Source organism: Rhinolophus hipposideros (genome assembly GCF_964194185.1).
Source record: "Rhinolophus hipposideros genome assembly, chromosome: 23".
Classification (NCBI taxonomy): Eukaryota; Metazoa; Chordata; class Mammalia; order Chiroptera; family Rhinolophidae; genus Rhinolophus; species Rhinolophus hipposideros.
In genome coordinates, this window is record NC_138069.1 from 15348596 (window position 1) to 15362011 (window position 13416).

At 47.6% G+C, this 13416-nt stretch overlaps 1 protein-coding gene across 3 annotated transcripts in view; it reads left to right on the forward strand.

Moving 5' to 3' along the window:
• The window catches only part of PSD2 (pleckstrin and Sec7 domain containing 2), a 48566-nt gene extending 35896 nt beyond the window's left edge, over positions 1-12670 (forward strand). Inside the window, exons 9-15 of one of the 3 annotated variants that reach the window (XM_081036089.1) lie at positions 580-623; positions 1681-1826; positions 2044-2114; positions 2567-2724; positions 3597-3741; positions 5136-5279; positions 8467-12670. In XM_081036089.1, the coding sequence (XP_080892215.1) occupies positions 580-623; positions 1681-1826; positions 2044-2114; positions 2567-2724; positions 3597-3741; positions 5136-5279; positions 8467-8676 (918 nt within the window). In that variant the 3' untranslated portion in view covers positions 8677-12670. Of the gene's footprint in view, positions 1-579; positions 624-1680; positions 1872-2043; positions 2115-2566; positions 2725-3596; positions 3742-5135; positions 5280-8466 lie in introns of all 3 variants that reach the window. The other 2 variants (XM_081036088.1, XM_081036090.1) reach the window with 2 other exon arrangements.
• The last annotated feature ends 746 nt before the right edge of the window (positions 12671-13416 follow it).

The following is a 13416-nucleotide window of genomic DNA, read 5'->3' on the forward strand; positions in this document are numbered from 1 at the left end:
GCAGATGGATAGTGAGTCTGGAGGTTAAGAAATAGAACATTGTCTTCATCAGTCTTCTTACTATAATTATCTTCTTCATCAAGAAGCACTTGTTAAGAACATCTTTGTGAGATCAAATAATCCCAGTCCCACCATTTCTCCCTGTCTACTCATCCACCCACCTACCCAGCCTTCCATGCCTCCATCCTTCTATCAACCCACCCACCAACTCAATCATTTACCTGCACATACACCCACCCATTCACCCATCACCTACACATACACTCCCTACACCCCTAAAGACTCCCCCCACATACTCCACATCCACTCATTCATCCACCCACCCACTCATTTCCCCACCATCCATGTACCCAACCAACCCATTTACCCACTCATATTCAAATCTGTCCACCCAGTCATCTACCCAATCATCTGCCCTACTATCCTCCACTCACTCACCCACCCAACAAACAAGTATGAATCAAACGCCCACTTTGCCCCACTGGCTGAAAAATGCTCCCTCACTGCCTCCAGATTGGTAGAGGTAGATGGAGATTTGATTTTTCATTAGAACTCTCTCTTTATTTACCCCTTTCCCAGACCCTTTACAACTCCATCAAGAATGAAAAGCTGGAATGGGCCATGTGAGTAGTGCCCACGGGCACAGGTATGGGGAGACTGAATCTCTGGGAAGGGGAAGGTGGAATGGCTGGGGGCGCAGTTAAGTCACTCCTGCTACTCTCCATGGTGCTGATTTCTTCCAACCCAGGGCCCTTGTGACCTCTGTCCAGCTGACCAGCACTTGGTATTGAATTCCCTGCTGGGTTTGTTTTCTGTCCTGATAAAAAGTGTGCAATATTTACACTTCTATGGAATAGATTGAATGGTGACTTTAGTTCCATGATGTCCACACTGGTTTTCTGTACTGGGGATACTAGCCCTATTCCCAAACAATGACTCTTTCCCTTTGGGAGGTAGGCAGGCAGGAGGCACAGGTTCCCCTATCACCCCAAGAATATGACCATGTTTAGGTGGCAACTGTTCTTGGCAGTGGGGAGGGGTGACTACTCCCTAACTTCTTCCCCTATGAAGGCAGTGAGACCTGGAGGTGCCCAGCTATTTGGAAAGAGGTGTGGTGACTTTACCCATTGGGGAGACCGAGAGGCTCCTGGGATAGAAACCACCTGCCCTGCTGTGTTTCCTAGGGCAGCCTGGGTCTTTGGGTCCATGAAGAGGTCCCGGCAGGGATTGTTAGGAACCCTAACCCCGTGGAGAAGAGCTGACATTCTTCTTTCAGGGCTCCAGGGGGGAGCATAGACTTTATGGACCTCATCCACTGGCTGCCCTCCCCCAGCACATCCATGGGGCTTGGGCAGCAGCTTCAGTCTGGCCATGAGTTACTGTTCCCTGGGGCTGGGCTTTCAGGATTGGAGAGAGGAAAAGGGTCCTGGAGATAGTAAGGTCTCCACCTTATGATCAAGGGTGAGGATTGGAGTTTGGAGGCCACAAATCAAAGGTCAGGAGTCAGAACTGAAGACTAGAGGGAGGTTTCAGATTTGGATCTGTGATCTGGAATTGGAACATCTTCATTCTGCTCTTCATCTTGCCTGGCTCCCAGAGTGGTGGTGGGTGGGGAGAGGGCATGTGGATGTGGGCCTGAGGCTTCCCTGGAGGCAATGCTTAGGCCTAATACTTTCCTAGTGATGAGGATGAGCTGAGAAAATCACTGTCTGAGCTGGTGGATGACAAGTTTGGGACAGGCACAAAGAAGGTGACACGGATCCTTGATGGTGGCAACCCCTTCCTGGATGTCCCGCAGGCTCTCAGCGCCACCACCTACAAGCATGGTGTGCTGACCCGGAAGACTCACGCCGACATGGATGGCAAGAGGAGTGGGTGTCAGGCAGGGGAAGGGGCAAGGGGAGGGATGGTAGTCCAGATGGGGTCCACCCCCCCGTGGCCACTCCTCAAGGGATGCACACGAAGGTAGACATGTGGGGGAGGCAGGGGAGGAGATATGGGGGTGGGTGATTGTGGCCACACTACCCATGCCCCCCTCCCCAGCGCCCCGTGGGAGGCGTGGCTGGAAGAAATTCTACGCAGTGCTCAAAGGGACCATCCTGTACCTGCAGAAGGTAAGCTACTGCCCCAGTGTCCTTACCTAGGGAGGGCTCATTCCCCCTTCCAGCCCCTGCCTTGTGGTACCCAGAGGGCCTTGGGCAGGACCTGGGGCTTAGGCAGATACTGGGTTCTCCCCCATCAGGGGCCTTACTTGGGCTTGCCCAGAGCTTTGGTGGTTTCAGGGAGGGTTTTTTTTTTAAATGTCCAGGGGCTCAGAGGATACCCACTGTAAGGCCTGTACAGGCCTCTGGGACAAACTGGGGTGTGGGGAGCACTGCCCAGAGTGATTCTTGTTGGGGTGGGCATACATATCATTACAGAGGCAAGAGCTAAAAATGGAGGGAGATATATGGACGGAGGGAGGGAGAGTGAGAGGGAGGGCCGGTGAGGGTGGGGGAAGTGTGGGTCAGTAAGCCGGAGCCTGGTCATGACAAAGCCTTTCTTATTCCCCACGCTACTGGTTCAGGACGAGTACAGGCCTGACAAAGCTTTGTCTGAGGGCGACTTGAAGAACGCCATTCGCGTGCACCATGCTCTGGCCACCAGGGCCTCTGACTACAGCAAGAAGTCCAACGTACTCAAGCTGAAGACGGCCGACTGGAGGGTCTTCCTGTTCCAGGCACCGTAAGTAGGAGTGGGAGCCCCCTCACTCCCACCCTGGGCTCAGGGCCTGCAGCATGGAGCCTGTACCACACCCATCTCCTCATCTACCTCGGTGGAGGTGCCCTCAGCTTCCCTTGCGTGTAGGCACAGACCAACAGTAGAGGTGCCCTGCAACAGTGCTTCTCCAAGTGTGGTCTCTGTAGCATCTCCTGGAAACTTGTTAGAAATGCAGTTTCTCCAACCTCACCTTAGACCTGCTGAATCAGAATTCTGGAGAAGAGGTGGCAATTGGGTTTTAACAAGTCCTCCAGGTGATTCTGATATGTGCTAAACTCCCTACATATGGGGCGGATAGAGTCATTATGAAACATCTTTCACTTTAAATAGGGGTGGGAGGAATGGGCAGGAAAGACTCGCCCTATAGTTTTCCTGTAAGGCCTTCTGTTGACTCCCCTGCACCCCATCCTTCTGTGGCCTGAGATTGGGGTTTCGTGTATTAGATAAAGGGAGCTAGTAGTGAGCTCTCAGGATGGGCGAGTGCATGCTGGGAGAGGTAGTGGGGACAACCAGCTGCCCAGCTGCCTCTAATGACCCCCAGGCCTGCTGGCTCTGGGACCCGGTAGCTCCAGGGCCATTAGCTCCGGACCTGGCAGCTTTATTTTCATATGAAAATCCAGGTCTTGCCTGGGAGCTGGGTCAGAAAGGAACTTCCTACCCAGATGTGACCAGGTCTATCCGGCCCTCATCCCACCCTTCTCCCTCCTTTGCCCATCTATATGGAGGTATTTGTGCCCTCTCTGTGCCAGGCTAGTGCTGAGTACTGGGCGCTGGGTTGGGGAAAGGAGTTCAATTGTGAGAAGCCAGTGCTCTTTCCCTTCCCCTCCTCTCCCCAGGAGCAAGGAAGAAATGCTGTCCTGGATCCTTAGGATCAACCTAGTGGCCGCCATCTTCTCAGCCCCCGCCTTCCCAGCGGCTGTCAGCTCCATGAAGAAGCTCTGTCGCCCCCTGCTGCCCTCCTGCACCACTCGCCTCTGCCAGGTACAAGCTCCTGGGATGGTAACACTGCCTCCCCAGGCTGCCTCCTCCGTGCCAGCCTCCCATTCGACAGCCCCTACCTCAGCGCCTACAGACCGTGTTTCCCCCAAAATAAGACCGGGTCTTATATTAACTTTGGCTCCAAAAGACGCATTAGGGTGTATTTTCAGGGGATGTCTTATTTTTTCATGTACAGCAATCTACATTTATTCAAATACAGTCATGTCATCTTCTTCTGGAACATCGTCGTAATGTACTAAATGCATCCATCTGGCCGATGATCTTAACTGGGGCTTATTTTTGGGGTAGGTCTTATTTTCGGGGAAACACGGTAGTGCCTGGTCCTGGGCTAGGAGACAAGGTGAAGGGGCAGATATTCTCCTCCAGCCCCACCCCACTCCCATTTACAGATGGGAAGACTGAGGCCACATACCACACAGAGGCCAGGCAGTGCTATGGTGGGTGGCATCACATCCTGTGGATGTGATTGTGTGTCTGTGGGCATCGCGTATGTTTGGGCACGAATGTGAGAGAATGTTTGTGTCGTAGGGAACTAGGGACAGGGAGACTTGGCTGATCCTTCATCCAGTCACCTACTCTTAAATGTTTTATTTGTAATCCTAAAAAAGCTTCAATTCATCCATATTCCAATGTCTCTCATCTCTCGTCTCCCTCTCTCTCAGAGGAAAGGATACATGGTGGGCCACCACTTGAGAGGTAGAGGGCAGGGGAAGCTTCTTACTTCCTGTCTTTGCCAGCTGCTTTCCCTACCGGGCCCCTGTCCTGGGCCTCTCCACTGAGCTCCTGAGGATGCTGCTTATGCCCACAGCCCCAGTGCACTCACACTCAATGCACACGCTCACACCACACATGTCCACACACACACCCACATGCACAAAGCCCATTTCCCACATAGCACAAAGTGATCTGGCTGTACTGTGGTGGGTGGCTCTTTGTGAGTGACAGTGTCTCTGCTTGTCTTTGGGTATGATCCTGGTCTGTAGCCATTGTATGTGTCTGGGCATGAATGTGAGAGATTGTGTCATGTGGAGCCAAGGGTAGTCGAGGTCAGACTGCCCCTTGATCCAGTGCGCCTGTGCGGGTTTGTGTCTGGGTGATTGTGTGTCCGTGTCAGGGAGTGTACATGTACACATAAAAGCGTGAGGGTCTCTCACCTCTCGAGCTTGCTGGGGAGTAAGTAGGAGACCTGATGCGACAAGAGCAGGGAAGAAGAAAGGAAGGTGGAAGAGTACTCCCTTGGGTCCTGAGCCTGGCTCCACCCCATTTATTTGGTGATCCTGGCCAGGCCTCAGTTTCCCTTTGGTGAAGTCGATCCTGGCAGCACCCCTGCGACATTCTGAAAGTGGGACCTCACAGGCCAGGACTTGTCTTTGCAGGAGGAGCAGCTGCGTTCTCATGAGAATAAGTTGAGGCAGGTGACTGCAGAGCTGGCTGAGCACAGTTGCCACCCAGTTGAGAGGGGCCACAAGTCCAAGGAGGCGGAGGAGAACCGGCTGAAGGAGCATTATCTCATGTTTGAGGTGGGCCCTCCGTGGGATGGATTGCGAGGGACACGGCTGGGGCTAGAGGGGGCCAGCTGCCGTCTTCCACCTCTTCCACCTTCCACCACCAACATCATTTCATAGTCAGGGGCTCCTACTTTGGGGGTTCTCCCCGCTTTGGGGTCTCCCCTGAGGCAATTGTGAACCATGAATGGCCTCCTATGGGCCACTCTCTGCACAGTCCAGCTGCCAATTGTTAATCAAACAGTTGTACCCTCACTTGTGTCTCAAAGGGCACCAGTTGGGCTCCACTGGAAACCCCCGCCACCCCTCTCACCCTTCTCCAATCCCCTCTTCACCTCCACTTTCCCACAGTGCCAGCTTTCTCAGGAAACTTTTCCAACCAAACCACACAACTCTCAAGCCCTATCCACGTGACTTTCCCCCTTTTGTCTCATTTTCTTCTTTCCCATGTTTCTCAAGCAAAACAACATAATTTCTCTTAAGCTCTGCCTTCTTTCTATCTCGTGTTTCTCTGCTCACTACCCTGATTCTGCCTCATGATGCTTTGTAAATGGGGCTGACAGAGCACCACCTTTATTGGGTGAAGGAAAGGGGGTTGGCTTGGGGAAGGAAGGCAGGAACCACTTGTCCAATTTGGACTGCCCTTTGGACAGACCAGCACGTGGGGGTGGGCAGATAGACATAGAGGCTGAGACAGAGTTAGGAAGCCTCTAGAGCAGGAAGGGCAGGAAGTCACCATTCTCAGTCTCTTGATTTTCTATTGAGATGTGGGGAAGAGAGGAGCGTTCCCAGGATAGATCTTGACCTTTTGAAAAACATAAAGCTTTGTAGCTTTTGGAATTCTTCAGATCTGCGCTCTGCAGTGTAAAAATGGTGACGGCAAGAGCTACAGTAGACTGATCTCTTGTGAATTGCCAGGTGTGATTTCGTCATTTCCCTTGTATTGACTGATTTAATCCTCACATCAACTCTGTGAAATGAGTTCTGTTATTATACCCATTTTATACACAGAGAAATCGAGGATTACAGATTGTCCGAGGTGACACATTTAAGAGTGCAGGAACCAGGATCCTAATCCAGGCGATGGATTGTAGCTCCAGTGACCTGGTCTTTCTCACTCCCACCTGGCTTAGCTGGGGGTGAGGGGAGCTGAAACCCAGCAATGAAGGGTCTTTCTGTTTATGTGGCTGAGCTGGGTGAGGACAGGGTCTCCTGACCCTTAGTCCCTTCCAGGACCCCAGACTACCCTGTCTATGGTGAGGGGCTGAAGCTCAGAGTCAAGGCCCTCAGATGCTATCAAATCTTCCTCTTAAATGTTTACCAATTTACAAACTTTCACCAATCTGATAGCTTAACAAATGGTATCCCATTGCTATTTTAATTTGGATTACAAAAAAAACCACCCTTTAACTGTGATAAAATACATATAGCATAAAATTTACCATCTTAACCATTTTTAAGTGTAATTCAGTAGTGTTAAGTCTATTTGCGTTGTTTTGCTACCAATCTCCAGAACTTTTTCATCTTCCCGGCTGAAACTCCATACCTATTAAACAGTGTCTCAACCTGCCCCACCCCAGCCCCTGGCAACCACAATTCTACTTTCTATTTCTCTGAATTTGATTACTCTGGTTACTTCATATAAGGGGAATCATATAGAACTTGTGTTTTTGTGACTGGCTTATGTCACTTAGCATAATGTCCTCAAGATTTATCCATGTTGTAGAATATGTGAGAATTTCCTTCCTTTTAAAGCATGAATAATATGTATATACCATGTTTCCCTGAAAATAAGACCTAGCCAGACAATTAGCTCTAATGCATCTTTTGGAGCAAAAATTAATATAAGACCCAGTCTTAGTTTACTATAAGATGGGGTATAATATAATATAATATAATTAATATAATATAATATAATATCATATAATATAAATATAATATAAAATATAATACCCGGTCTTATATTAATTTTTGCTCCAAAAGACGCATTAGAGCTGATGGTCTGGGTAGGTCTTATTTTTGGGGAAACACGGTACCATGTTGTGCTTATCCATTCATCTGCTGATTTTGGGTTGCTTCCACCTTTTGAGTATTGTGAATAATGCTGCTATGAACATGGGTGTGCAAATATTTCCTTGAGACCCTGATTTCAATTCTTTTTGGATATATATATATACACACACTCAGAAGTGGTGCTGCTGGATCAGATGGTAATGTTATTTTCCACTTTTTGAGGAATAGCCATACTGTTTTCCACAGCAGCTGTACCATTTTACATTCCCATCAGCAGTGCACAGGGGTTCCAATTTCTCCACATCTTCACCAACTCTTGGTATTTTCTTTTTTTTCCCTTTATAGTAGCCATAATGGGTGTGAGGTATCTCATTGTGATTTTGATTTTCATTCCCCTGATAATGAGTGATGTTGAGCATCTTTTCATGTGCTCGTTGGCCATTTACATTATCTTCTTTGGAGAAACGTCTGTTCAAGTCCCTTGCCCATTTTTAACTGGGTTCTTTGTGTTTCTGTTGTTGAGTTGTAGGAGGTCTTTTTTATTATTATTCATTCTGGATACTAGACCTTTAACAGATATATGATTTGCAAATATTTTCTCCCATTCTTTTTTAAACAATTTTTATTGGGGAACAGTGTGTTTCTCCAGGGCTCATCAGCTCCAAGTTGTTGTCCTTCAGTCTAGCTATGGAGGGCGCAGCTCAGCTCCAAGTCCAGTTGCCTTTTTCAGTCTTTAGTTGCCGCGGGCGCAGCCCACCATCCCATACGAGAATTGAACTGGCAACCTTGTTGTTGAGAGCTCACGTTCTAACCAACTGAGCCATCCGGCTGCCCCTCTCCCATTCTTTAGATTGCCTTTTCACTCAATTAATTGTCCTTTGATGCACAGAAGTTTTAATTTTAATGTAATCTCATTTGTCTCTTTTTCCTTTTGTTGCCAGTACTTTTGGTGTCATATCCAAGAAGTCATTGCCAATTAATTTTGATTTTTAAAATTATGAGTGAAACTTATGTTCATGTCCCTTACCCATTTTTTAAATTGAATTGTTTATCTCCTTTTTATTGATTTGTGAGAGTTTTCTGAATATTAAGAAAATTAGTCTTTTGTCATCTAAGGTACAAATATTCTTTTGCAATTTGTTGTTTGTCTTTTGACTTTGTTTTTGGCCTTTCTCTGCCCTTTCCCCAGAAAAGCCGTTATGAGACCTATATCCACCTCCTGGCTGTGAAAATCAAAGTGGGCTCAGATGACTTGGAGCGGATTGAGGCCCGGCTGGCCACTCTGGAAGGAGATGATCCTTCTCTCCGCAAGACGCACTCAAGCCCTGCCCTCAGCCAGGGCCATGGAACTGTGACTGGCAGCAAAGCCACGAAGGATATCACTGAGCCTGATACTTAGCTGGCATGGATGGGCAGGACTCAGAGGAGGCATGCCCCCAGAGGGGTCAGTGAGCACAATTCCATCCAGGGGCCACTCAGACCTGCTCCATGCAGTTGATAGGCAGCCAGAGGGGTGTGGAGAGCCTCGTGGACCAAGGAGATAAAGATGCTGCGCGTGGCGTTCATCTTCTTGCATCCTGGAGCTTCTCTGGAACTCAGAGCCTCTCCCTAGCCCTTGTATCTCTCTCCAGCACAGAGCCTCATTTTGTAGGCCAGTTGTGTGCATGCTCTAGACATCATCTCACTGGAGAAGTGCGAAGGATGGTTGACTTCCAGGCCCTTGTCTTCTCACAAGTTCCTCCTCATCCCTTGTTTCCGAGGGCAGGTCTTGACTCCAGGTCTCAACGTGGACCACCAGCCTTTTTCCTCCTCCTTCCTCTGAGTTGACCAGCAGCAGGTCTGCAGACCACCAGCACCATCCTCTCCTCATCTACCCAGCAGCCTCTGGAACCATGCCTCGTGCTCCCTTCATGCCAAGCTATCTCTGCTCACGTGTGCTTCCACCTCACCTTCCATCCATTGAGGCCACTACTGCTTTCTTTTATATGGACATACATGTATATATAAAAGAATTATATATATATAATTATATATAAGGACCCCCTTTAAAGATGGTTTTGGAACTGATAATCAGTTAGAGGATGAAATAAGATGAAGGAAAAGCCTATTTCAGAACTCTGCCTGTTAGCAAGGAGGGCTGCTATCTGGCCCCCTGGTGGCCCTAACACTCTGGGAGGGAAGGCAGAGATAGTGCTGACTTCTTTTCACCCCATTTTTCCCTTCTTCCGGCTGACCTGTGACTTACACTGCTCTTACAGTTGATGTTTTGGAATAAGTAGTGAGTGTGTGTGCCACCCCATCTGTCCCACAGGCATCCTGGTATGTGAGTGGGATGGGACCATGGCTCTGGTTATGTTTTGGTCTTTATGTTGGTGCTGTCAGGTGTCTGAGCTCCAGAGGTGGCCTCTTGGACAGATCTACTGCTACAGGAATAAAAGACACTCTGCCCTGCAAAGAGCCACTTGTCAACAAGCCCAAAGATGTTTGGTGGGGGAAAGTTATGGAAGTTGTTAACCACTTGGTCCTGGGAAAATGTGGAATGACAAGTTGCTGATTGATTTTTTAGGTTGATATTTCTTTCACTCTTTTAGTGACTCAGAAATGCTAGCTAAGGACATGTCTGGGAAAAATAGAGAAATTTGCCACATGACGATCATAGACTAGCATCCTTTAAACCCTGCATTCCTCAGATTGACAAGTGGTAAGGTGATGGCAGCCACAATGCAGCTGCGATGAGTAAATCATTTCTGGTTTTTAAATAGGTTACTATAATTTGGCCAGCAGTTTGACCTCACTGGTAGCGTAGTTAGTAAGTCAACCTTGCAACCCAACATTTACAAGCCCACTCATGTTTGATGCAAGGGACATGTGAATTTATGGGGAGATGTAGTGATTTATTAATTAATTTATTAATTAAATCCGGATTATTTAATCTGGATCAGCTAACGTGTATTTTACAACCAAACCATCTGGCCCCTTAATTTTGCTGAGGGGAAATAAATGTTCATTTAAGTGAAACTGAAAGAGCAATGTGGCAACATAAAAAGCTCTCTGTACTTTCTCCATTCTGTCTCAAAAGTCCTTTGATTTTTGGTGTCAGCTTCCCATCCTCTACCTCATGAGGGCTGGTGAGTGAAAGCAGACCACGCTCTGTCCGTTGCAGACAGATGTGCTTCCCTGAGCACTACTTGTATCTCCCACCAGTAAAACAATTTTTAGTTCACTTTCTTAATTATATAATTATTTATTGTAAATTATATACATGTGCTACCGTACTAAAATATTATGTACATTATAAAACACGCAAAAATAGAAATTTAAAAAAGATGAGATGAAAATAAATCTAAATCAAAGTTCTAGTATTTTTTTCCCTGCATTCTAATGGACTCTCATGTTCACCCCACAACCTATGACCCTAATAATGCCCACTGTCCAGGATTATTCAAATCCAGGGGCTGGAGGACCGCAGGTGAGATGCTGTAAGTGGTTTGCGCCACCTGGTGGTCCTGGGCAGTGGCTGCAGGCTCAGGGACTCCTGGAGGCTGACTTCTTGATGAGTCTGTTGAGCCTTCTTCATTCTCTCATTCAATGCAAGTCAACAGTGCTGCACACTGTTCTGGGTGATGGGGGTACGGTGGTGAGAAACGGGTTGATCAGCTCCCTGTCCACATGGGACTCACAATCTAGTGGGGAGGGGGACAAACAGTCATCATTACCATTTGGGATACTGGGAAGGCTGGGAGACAAGCCAAAAATGACCTGGCAGAGAGAAAGAAGGAATTGGAGGAGTGGGTAAGAAGACTCTGACTCAGGAAGCTGCTCCTGGGGGACAGGATGGTAGTAGGGAAGTCACTTAAGAGGACTACATCTCTTCCTGACAGAGCATACTAAGGATGCCCCAAGGCAGAAATTTGAAAGGCAGAGTGGAGAGGCAGGATGGCACTCTGGCCACAACTGCTCCCAGGTCCCATTCACACCTGTGAAATAAATGAGTGGCTGCAATGATGAGAAAAGAGTCAAGGAACTAGATTAGGTTCTGGTCTTAGACTCTCAGCAGGTATCTTAGAATCCAAAGCAGATAATGAAGGCACCAAATGGGGTATGTGAAGGCCAATGAGTTTACAGACAGTCATTCAGAATTACATAGGATCACATAGAGTTTGGTGGGTTCATTGGAGTCATGGAGGTGGTTTCTGACTGAAAATTTAGAAGGTAACAGCAACTCCGCCCTCAGAAGGGCCAAATGAGGACAATAAGCTGGGTAAGAAGTCAGTGGGTTCACCAAGAGTTCATTCTTAATTACTTGGGGTCATGAAAAGGTCAACGAGTTCACCAAGAGTTCATTCCTAATTACTTGGGGTCATATAGGGGTCAGTGAGTTCATTGGGGTCATGGATTGGTTTCTGACTGAAAGTTTGGAAAGTGAGAGCAACTCGGCTCTCAGAAAGGTCAAATGAGGACACGAAACCGGGTCATGAAGAGGCCAGTGGGTTCACCAAGAGTTCATTCCTAATTACTTGGGGTCATGAAAAGGCCAATGGGTTCACCAAAAGTTCATTCCTAATTATTTGGGATCAAATAAAGGTCGGTGGGTTCATTGGAGTCATGGATTGGTTTCTGACTGAAAGTTTAGAAAGTAAGAGCAACTCGGCTCTCAGAAGGGTCAAATAAGGACACTAAGCTGGGTCATGAAGAGGTCTGGGGGTTCACTAAGGGTTCATTCTTCATTACTTGGGGTCACATAGAAGAATTACTGGCTTTCAGACAATTTTAAAGCCAACTGCAAACTCGGAGCCAGCAGGAGGCTCCGGAAGAGATCATCAGATGGGGGGCTAGGAGAGGTCAGTGATTTGCAGGTTTATGTAGCATTTAGTTCATTATTTTCCTTTATTTCTTTGTAATGGCTATTTTTTTTCCAGTGCCCCCACATGAATACAATGACTTCTGTTCTTTATTTTTGTCCATCACCTCCCTTTCATCCAGTTTTTGCCACGCTGTGTGATTCAACAATGCAAGACATAGCATATCGTCATCGTCATCATCATCATCAAATTTGCCATTATCAGGCACCTGCATGCATACCTTGCTTTACTTTATTGTGCTGCACAGATGTTTTGTGCTTTACAAATTGAAAGCAAGACCCTCCATCAGCAAAAAGCTTATGACTAACTGTATTGTCAAGGTTCGCTTCACTGTGCTGGTCTGGAACTGAATCCGCAATATTTCTGAGGTATGCCGGTATCAGGTCCATGAAGCTATCCTGGGTGCTTTATATATATATAACCTCCATAACATCCCTTTGAAGTAGGTATTAGCATTACCATTTCAGCCGAGGAAACTGCAGCCTAGGGGAAGTCCCACAGTTACCGTGTTTCCCCGAAAATAAGACCTAGCTGGACCATCAGTTCTAATGCATTTTTTTAGAGCAAAAATTAACATAAGATCCAGTCTTATTTTACTGTAAGACTGGGTCTTATATAATAAAATATAAGACTGGGTCTTATATTAATTTTTGCTCCAAGAATTGCATGAGAGCTGATGGTCCAGCTAGGTTTTATTTTTGGGGTAACATGGCAGTGAGGGGCAGAGCTAGAATTTGGACTCAGGCACTGTTGATACCTAAGTCCTCTCAACTTTAAACTTCTCTGTCCCTCCCATCTGTAGGTCTTCAAACTGACTACACACATCCTGGGGACATCCGCGAGCATGCTCACACAACTCAATCACCTGAGCAAACTGAATAGAAGACTCCCTCATGTCAGGCTGGAACCTAATGGTTCCCGGCACTGGGCACTGGTTTAATAAATTAATCGGAGGGCAAAGGCTTCTTAACCCTGGACCTCCCTCTCCTTTCTCCATGCCTGAAATCATGTACTTTTCATCAAGGACTGCAGGTTTAGACAAGTCCCGGCTCTGAGGGGTCTAAAGTCGGGAAAAGTGCAACACCCTGTGGGCTTACAAGCTGCAGCAGCTATGGTCCACCTGGCAGCCAAGGGTACGCATTATCCACCTTGCATGTCCTGACTTTGCCTGTGACATGCCTGAGGCCCCAAGGGTCATCTTGCCTCAGCTGCCCCAGTGCCAACCCCACAATCCTTTCCTTCTCACCCACTTAGGCCGGGAAACTGTTGCCTCAGTT